Source organism: Micromesistius poutassou, assembly GCF_964030765.1.
Source record: "Micromesistius poutassou genome assembly, chromosome: 22".
NCBI classification, from domain to species: Eukaryota; Metazoa; Chordata; class Actinopteri; order Gadiformes; family Gadidae; genus Micromesistius; species Micromesistius poutassou.
This window is the reverse complement of record NC_140292.1, coordinates 12,242,774-12,252,071: the sequence shown is the minus strand read 5'-3', so window position 1 is coordinate 12,252,071 and position 9,298 is coordinate 12,242,774. Positions and strand designations below refer to the sequence as shown.

Genomic DNA, 9,298 nt, shown 5'->3' with positions numbered 1-9,298 from the left:
GAGAGAGAGACAGACAGAGCGAGAGGGAGGGAGGGAGAGAGAGAGAGAGAGAGAGAGAGAGAGAGAGAGAGAGAGAGAGAGAGAGAGAGAGAGAGAGAGAGAGAGAGAGACGAGTCAGACGACCCTCGCTTAGCTTCTCCCTCTCACCTCTCTCCTCTTTCTCCCCAAACAAGGAGGTCCCATCAGGGAGCGGGCCAGAGGGCTGACTCAGAGCGGCCCGGGGGGGCCGCGTTAGTCCGGGGTGGGTCCCCCTCTTGATTGCGCCCTCGTCTAGCTGTTATCCAACGCTGGACGGGCGCCAGCGTTGACGTGTGTGGTTCACATCCAGCTTAGCCTTGAAGTGAGTTAAGTAGCACACTGCCGGAGCCTCGCTCCCCCGGCCCACAGAAAGGTTGATTATGAACGCCGCGAGCGCCCCAATAAGCTCCGCCCCTCCCGATAACGCGCTCGGTCAGCACTCTGTACATTCACACACGCCCACTTCCTGCTCCTTTATTCAAATGTGCCCGTTGCATTTCCCTAAGTCCAAACTGATGGAGTTGAAAGCTGAAATGTTGTTTCTGGGTTTCCTGTGACTTGGCTCTGGCAGTAATTATGGGTTCTGCTGTAATCACGTTATATACAATACATGGACATGCTATCAGAGGGGGGGGGGTGTACAGCTGATGACACACACACACACACACACAGCTATCCTGCTACGCCCAATAGCCAACTAAATACACGCGCACAGGCACACACACACACACACACACACACACACACACATAACCAATACATTTGGCTGGCCACTCACTGTAACCACGCTGCTGCAATTTTCTCTGAAATTAGTCTCGGTTGACTGAATCTTCCACAAGTTTCATTCATCACTTACATCCTCAAACCCGCAGGGAAAAACATGAGAGCACTTTTTAAAGACAAATCACAAAATAAATCCTAGTATTGAAGGGAGACAGCGCACAATGTCTTGTTGGTGCTGGAAAAGACTCTAGACAGTCAGACTCTAACCGGGTGAGCTTAGAGGTTGTTGGGTAAGGGGGGGGGGCAAACCATATAAGGAAGAAGGGAGAGAGAGAGAGAGAGAGAGAGAGAGAGAGATCTAACTGTTAACACGCTCTCATTTCCCTGTCCGAGCCGGACTATTTCCGATGCTCATCATAAGTTGTGCGACGGCGAGCCAGCGGGGCCAGAGATTCCTCAGCGTCCAGCCACTTATCATCAAAACAAACAGGAAAAGCCCAAACAAGATAAAGGACAGCCAGTCTGACACACACACACGCGCAGACACACACGCACGACGCCGTCCCACGGACACGCGCGCACAGACACCGCACGTGCGTGTTGGTACGTTGGTAAACTGCAGGCAACTCCAGCAGCTAATCGGCGGAGTTGGTAGGCTTCATGCCCGGGCAATTACTTTGGGAAAAGGACTCGATCTGAACTTGTGTTGCTTTAACAAGAAGGAAAAGGGGAGAGGGAGGGGGGGGGAGAGGGGGGAGGGATGGGGGAGAGGGCGTACCAGATGGTTTACTTCACCAGCGGCTGCGGACTGGACCTCAGAGACAGAGAGCACCAGATAAATCAGGCTGTGGTGTTTCGAGACTAAGATGGAAAAAGTGAGTGTGGCGTCCTCGTCTGTGTCCGGACGGCCGGCTGCTCCGCTCTCAATGTGTTTGTGGCTCTTTTTAAGGAAGGATCCCATCCCTCGCCTTTCCTTATCTGCTTTATTGGTGATCTGCGTATTCACTATTTCATCTGTATTGTTCGCTATCTTTTTTCATACTGGTTGATATCCATCTGCTTGACCTTCCCTCATCTCTCTCTCTCTCGCTCTCTCTCTCTCTCTCTCTCTCTCTCTCTCACACACACACACACACGAGAGGTGGATTTTGTACCTCAGCGGATCAGGCTAAAATGACTTCACACATCATCACCATCATCTTGTCTATCTCTTGCCAGAAGACAGACCAACCCATGGTTTCCTATTCTTCATGCCTACCTAAATGAGCCTCTTAAATTTCTCATTAAATGAGAAATAAATCCAATAAAATCCTTAAAGGAGGAGAAGGTCTAGAAGGTGACGATGGGAAAGTTTGCACTATCAAACACATGTCCTTCATTCAACGTGTAGCCAGTAAAGGTTGTTCCTGTGTTGCTCATCGTATGTATGTACACAATATTGAAAATTAGCTCTTGTGTCATTATGACAGCCAGAGATCAACTCAAACATTTCACTGGGAATTGGCATGACCAGAAGTCTGTTCTTCAAGAGACACAGACTCTAACTTGCATTGTGTTGCTAGATTCTCCGCTCCATTTCATCCAGTTTTCCACTCAGCACATTATTCTTTTGGGGGAAAACCTCCACTAATAAAGAGAACAAAGCGTTTCCCCCACTCCTGAACAAACACACGCAAACGTCGCGTCATCTCGTTTTTTCATGAGATATTTCCATTCCAATTCTCCCACTTTTTGTTTTTTCATCGTCCAATAACATAAAAATAGGACAGTTGGTTCAGAAGCGAGGGTTTTGAGGAGTGACGAGAAGTGAATCATTCCCATTTCCCCCACCGAACTGGGGGAAAATAGTGCTTAGCCTCAGTAATTCTGGAGCCCGGACCATGGCGGCGTTGGATCTGGGATAGGGGGGGATTTGGGTTGGAAAGGATGACTCATACACTTCTTTCCATGCTCAATGATTATAATACCCCTTAACAGAGAACAGTACTGTTGCACGGCCAAAACGAATACTCAGTCTCTCGGACTTAACCAGAGCTGCATTCTGAGTGTGGCTGTGGAGCGCGGACCGCAGGCTGTGACAAATTAATGGTGAAATTGTTTGCATCATTCGTTTTGTCTGCTGGTGAACAATGGAAAGATGTTCGAATGTGTAAAGTATCCCCCACAGAAAGAAGGTCTGATGACGATTCTATTACAGTTATACTTATGTCACGAGTACAGGACCAGCATGGAGTTAAACCCGCTATTCATTCAGACCCTGTAAAGTCCACTGTGCCTAGACAATTTCCTGAGATGGGGATTGTAAAAATCATTTGGGCGATTTAGATCTGGCTGGGAAATATTAAGGTCCAGAACATAGGTATGTCATAGAGGTCTTTTGTTTGGCAAGGTCAAAGAGCTTCACTGTTTTTTGTGTATCTTCCATCTTAATATCAGGCATTAACGTTGCTTCACAATCCGTCCCACAATGGCTGCATTTACAGGCTCATGTGGCATCTACAATGGCAGGGTCACTAGCTTTCTCCACGGTCCAGCTAGATCAAATTCCTGCCCTGGCACCGTGGCGATAGACACAGACACACACACACACACACACACACACACACATACACTCGTGCACATGCACACACAAACAGCTATGTTTTCACCCCGTTTCTCTGATTGAGTCGAACACAACTTTGGAATGTTACTCATTATTTTAAGAGTTATGAAAGCTCTGGCTGCATGCCTGGCCCTCTGGAGACCGACGGTAGGAATGGCTCCAGGAATTGGACGCTTTATATTGGTGAGGAATTGGTTTTGTATTCCTCATCTGTCTGAGGTGCATGTCATGTGAGTTCAAGTCTTCTATGATAAGTAATAAGTAAGATTTTTTTGTAGAAGGGGATGAATTTTGACGTGTATCCTGAAAGCCTTTTAAACTTTTTCAAACAGAATAGCAATGGGATGCAATGGTGGACAAGGTTTGTTTGACCTTCTACTCATATTTTACCTCAGCCATAAAGCTGACTCGCAACAACACAAATATTTGTAAAGTCCTGGAGGTGTACTTTCAAGTTGACCTCCAGTAGAAAGAGGTAGTATCCCTGTGTAAAAGAAGATTCTTCAGCCTTCTTTCCATTGTACTTCTTTTGAATACTAACATTTTGAACAGTTTCCTGCTCCACCATGGGACTTGAAAAAGGCCATCTGGAACTTCATTCTCCCTGCCTTTTGGAAGGCTTAGCAGACGCCACAACGGCCCTTATGACTTCCAGATGTTAACCAGGAACATTTAAACAGCAGCTTTTTTGTTCTTCTGAGATAAAGTGATGTTAAATATATATAACGTTTAAAAAAAAGCTCTACTTTATCTACAGTTCCGATGAAATCTTCAAAGTACTATTTTTGCAATCAATGGTTTTGGCTTGAATCAACTAGTGTTTTCATTCACTGAAGGTATTCCGAGAATGTTATTTCAATGTCTACAATAAATATAGTGCCTTCACACATTGGGGTCGGAGAGTGTGAATGTTTCCTCAAGAGAAAATCTGTTTTCAACTATTGGAACTCTCAAGCATTGGAAACAAACTCCAAAAGGGCACAAAATGACTATTTGGTGAAGCACTGTGCAAATGGCTCCATTTACTATATTGTAAAATTGTGACAATATAAGTTATTTTGAACCTTCATAGTCAAATTGTGACACTTTAAGTTGTTTTTAACCTTTATTGTAAAATGTTACCCTTAGGCCTACACTATTTACTAAAGCAAAACCCCAAAGCCTTATTTGGTAATAATGCACTTTAACCAAGTTGTTGATAGAATGATCCTGAAGTCAGATTAACATAACAAGATGTACTAGTACAAAATCCATTGAAGAACTTTAGTGAAAATTTGTCAAAAAACAGCGCACTTAGTATGTCCAAAAGCAGTGACGCCTACGCTACTGCAAAGATATCTGTCTTAAGGCAGTGAAACTGTAAACCTGACAGTGATGGCAATCTGGAAGTCATGACCCACGACCTCTGACCCGTGGCCCCGCCCACCATCCTTGACATTCTTCTTATCTGTGTCTTTCACTTTGTGGGTTTGGAAGCAGGGGGTGGGTTTTTACCCTCATTCATGTGAACCCAAGGAAAACTGGTTGCCTAAACTGTTGTTTAGTACATAATTTTTTTTGCCACATTTTTTATTAACTTTAATAAATGCTGTTGTCTATTTCTATTGAATTACCCATTGCATTTTGGATATTAATAGTAAAACACAGGTTTGTCTTTAAGCATTATCATCAAGAACAAATAACTCAACAAGATTGATGCTTACAAAAATATATACATTTTTGAACAAATCAAATTTCTTGAAAGATTGGCATCAGCCGCTCGAAGGGCCCCAGAATCGACAGATACATGAGTCAATATGCATATGAGGGCAGGCTCCTGCAAGCCGCATACTGAGGGGCCCCGGGGCTGAAGCAGCTCGTCTGGTTCTGGTCACAATGAACCCTTAATGGCAATTCTGCTCTAATGACCCCAAAATAATTTACTACCTCACTCCTATCGGGGCAGGGGCTTTCACACGCAGTTAACCTGGGATATTAAATGTTGTAGAACAGCTAGTGTTATCGCAAAAAACGTGATTAAACTGCCTTTAATCTTTTCAACCATTTTGAATGAAAAGCTAAACAAACGACATGAAAAGGAGCAGTTAGCATGTTGCTACCGCACAGCCCATCAGGGTTCCTCATGTTGGAGGTGTCACGTGTCAAGGAAGCGACGATCTCGCTGGAGGCACTCCCTATCACACTTTCTCTCCTCTCCCTTCGCGAGGAGACATGATGAGAAACCTGGCAGCGGCCCAGATGTAGTTCCCTCACGATTGGCTAAGCCCAAATGTAGCGCTCCGGCCCAAATGAGTACGGATGTCGCCCTATCACCAATGGCTTCAAGTGGGGGTTTTTCAAGCGTTGCCTAAATACCTCATTTCAAACATGACCGCAAAAACCGTCGAAACATCAAATAACTAAATTCAGCACACGTGTCTAAAAGTACATCAAACACAAGATACAGATCTGAGCGTTGGTGTTTGTGCGCTGCTCTTCCGTGGACGGCGGACCCAGCCCTGTGTGAGGGTCCTTCTCGCGGACCGCTGAGGTATGTGGACCAGGCAGGCCATCTGTTTACCTTGAAGGCCTGTGACAGGGCTTCATGGTAGGCTACACCATGGGAGACCACCTACCCTGCCAGGCAGATGGAAGACTAATAATACACACGTAGGGGAGAGCAGACAAAAACGGTGACACTCACAACGCTCAGTGTCTACAGTGACAACACCCAACTTTGGTACCGTTCAAAAGGCACATGCAAATTGGATTTACACTTTATATCTATCGTTCTAGGCCTATATCTATCTCTCTATCTACTATATCATAATCTCAACATCCATTTATCTATCTATATATATTCTTATGATATGCAATAACTATGTATTATTTATCTATTATATATATATATATAATATATATGGAGCCGACCCATCTTGGGTCCAGGTAGCGGAATGGGACCACGCCCTCTCGGGATGTGTTCTAATTGCCATCAAGAGAGAAAAGAACTCAGTGAACTTCGACGGAAAGAGTGGGCGACTTTACCACATGTTGCAGGCAGATTATTCAATGTAAAAGCCAAGGACACAACTGTCTTGAAAAAGCTAATGAAAAGGGCTTTAGATTGTCATCGCACAGATGTGGGGGACTACTGTCGAGGTGATGTCATGCATTCATTGAATTGATTAAAGCCATCTAGTCTGTAACTCAATACACACTCGCAGGGCGCATCCCTTTTCCATTTGAACAGATCGAAGATGGGGAGACTTTACTATCATTGGAGTCAGACAGCGCAATATCTAAAAGACAGAATAATTAATCACTGTAAAACGTAAGGCTGTTCGGCAAGTGCTTCCAACCAATGGGAATTGAGATGCGTTATTTATGAAACTATTCGAGGTATTTGGCCAACACAGAGTGGAGGAGGAGGATGGCCAATCATCAAAATACAACTTTTCAGTCAGTTTGACAAACTTTTAAAAGTTTCCCCCATCTCCGCCCGACCCGCTCCGGGCTTTGCGTCCAAACTGGAGGACCGCGCGTCGGCGTCTTACCTGAGCTGGCCGGCGACGTGACGAACAGGAGAATGGCCGCTAGAGTGATCTGAGCGTCCCTTATCCGCCGTTTTACTTTCCATCTTATTCGGGAATCCATGACCGCCAGTGACGTTCACGGCAAGTGGATTCAACTTTTTCAACTGACAAACAACTGATACTTTTTGTTCAGCGGTTTGCGATCAGCAGAGAACTAGAAACCAAAAGTCCCAAGAGAAAGAGAGAAGGAGGGGATAATCGTTATTTCTCAAGAAGCCATAAGTTGTTCTGATGCGGGTCCTTCTGGCTGACGGGACCGGAGACCCTCTCTCTGCACTGTTCCCCTCTCTGCCGCTCCTCCGAGCTATCCTGCACTGCAGAGCTCCTGCACACAAGTGTAACTCTTTCGATCGTCAGCCCCCTAGAAGTGAAAAAAATGGGATTTCTCTGGCCCTGGCCGCCCCCTCTCTCCTCCGGCTGTCACTCACTCCGCGGACAGGGCGGATGAGCAAATCAGAGGGGTGGGTCTAATTGAGCCTGCCCTGTTATTGGCCGTGGGAGGGATGAAGAGTTTGGGAAAAAGTTTGCAGCGCCTATGTTAGGAGCGCTGCTCCGGTATCCCACAGCTTTAAACGCTGCAGAGCGGGAAAAGGAAACGCACAGTTTCCAGTTCTAGTCCTATTACTTGTTGCCCTCATAGACTAACACTTTAATTGTTTTATTAATAATAAAACATACTATATATATATATATATATATATATATATATCCCAATAACAAAGCCTTGAGGAAAATATATTTAAAAAATATTACGTATAATATTATATTAATAATGAATTGATTGTTGATGGAGGGGAATTTCCTGTATTTAATTATAATAAGGAAGGTAGACTTGGTGTGTGTGTGTGTGTGTGTGTGTGTGTGTGTGTGTGTGTGTGTGTGTGTGTGTGTGTGTGTGTGTGTGTGTGTGTGTGTGTGTTATCTTTTGTTCCATAACTTTAGACGTGGGATAACTGGCAGTCCTATCCGAAAATATGCCAAAAAAATCCAAAGCCGGATATTAAAAGATTTGGCAACGTAACAATGAAACATTGATTTGTTTTATTAAAACAGGTAAAAGGAACCAACTCTCTGCGGGGGAAGATGAACCTGTTGCCTCCTCCTGGCGCGGCCCTGACACAGGCTGGAGTTTGTTAGAACGCCTGCACCCAAACACCGCGGACCGGCACCACATTTCCCCCCCTTCTGCGTTTGACTCACTCGGTTGCCAGAGTTTACCCTGGCAAAACACAACACCCTCTCCATGTGGTTCAGGTTGTGAGAAGGGAAGAGTCCAGTGTTATGTCTAGGAGAGGAGAGGAATAATGTGGCACAGGTGAAAAGGAGATATGCACGGGTGATGGGGTTTGACTGGTGTCTGTCATCATCGGAGGAAAAGCCGTCATGTTCTAACGCCTTAGCAATGTTTCACCTATCATGTAATGCGCTTCTAGGTCCTAGCGCCCCCCTAACTCCTTGCTCCTAGCTCCTAGAGCCTGCGTTCATCTGCTCTGGCAAAGGTTATTTTTTCTCCTCCTCTGGTTCAGAAAAACGTGCCAAAGTTATCGATGCCAAGTATGAATCCATCAGTGAGCATTACGTGAATGGCAGCAGACGTCCCTGCATGTGTAGCCTTGTATATGGACTGCCTATCATGCACGGTTCCAAAAGCCCAAGGGTTATGCAAGGGATTTAGCTGTCTGCTGTTCACCTTAACTGACCAAGTTCAGGATACAGTGGCTTCCTGTACATTGATGCATCGACAGATTTTTCAAACCATCAACTAGCAGCTAGCATGACAAAGTGTGCGAGCCATGTGGCATGTTGTGGCAATGGATCATGAAGTTTGGGAGTTAGCTGACCTCCTTTGGTCCGTGTTAATATCGGCCAGCCCTTGCTTGATCCAGCTTGTGCGATTGAATTCATTTAGAACATCTGCGAACGCATCTTTAAAATATTAGCAACAGCGAACCAATCTACGATTTTAGTACCCCTGGTCATGTGGAGAGGCTTACTCAGCACTCATGTGCAAATTTGTTTGTGTTTAAAGATATTAAATATCTATAAATTATATTACATGCCAGTTACACTGCATGTAATAAAGCACTAATAAAGCATTATTTATTCGGAGCTGCAAAGATATCTTTGCTCCTCATTTGGAATCAATAGCCATCAATCTAAATAAAGAACTACTTCTGTGTATTTGTTTTTTTATTGTTCACCCTAACTTGAAACATGGAAAGAGATGTAGATAGCTGAAGGCGCAGCCTGAGGACGCAAAGGATTGTAAGACCGCAAAAATGGGAAGAGGAAAGTAAAAAAGCAAAAACATGTCACCACCATCAATCAGCAGGGCACAAAGAAGGTCCAGAGGATTATTGATTTACAGTTATCCTCCCTTCCT

The 9,298-nt window shown here is 44.8% G+C and overlaps 1 protein-coding gene across 1 annotated transcript in view; it reads right to left on the bottom strand.

Annotated features, from left to right (window-relative positions):
* col5a1 (procollagen, type V, alpha 1) overlaps nt 1-7,229 on the bottom strand; it is a 70,058-nt gene extending 62,829 nt beyond the window's left edge. The window contains exon 1 of the mRNA XM_084486815.1: nt 6,877-7,229. Coding sequence (XP_084342941.1) covers nt 6,877-6,976 — 100 coding nt within the window. The 5' untranslated portion in view covers nt 6,977-7,229. The remainder of the gene's footprint in view (nt 1-6,876) is intronic.
* Between the last annotated feature and the right edge of the window lie 2,069 nt (nt 7,230-9,298).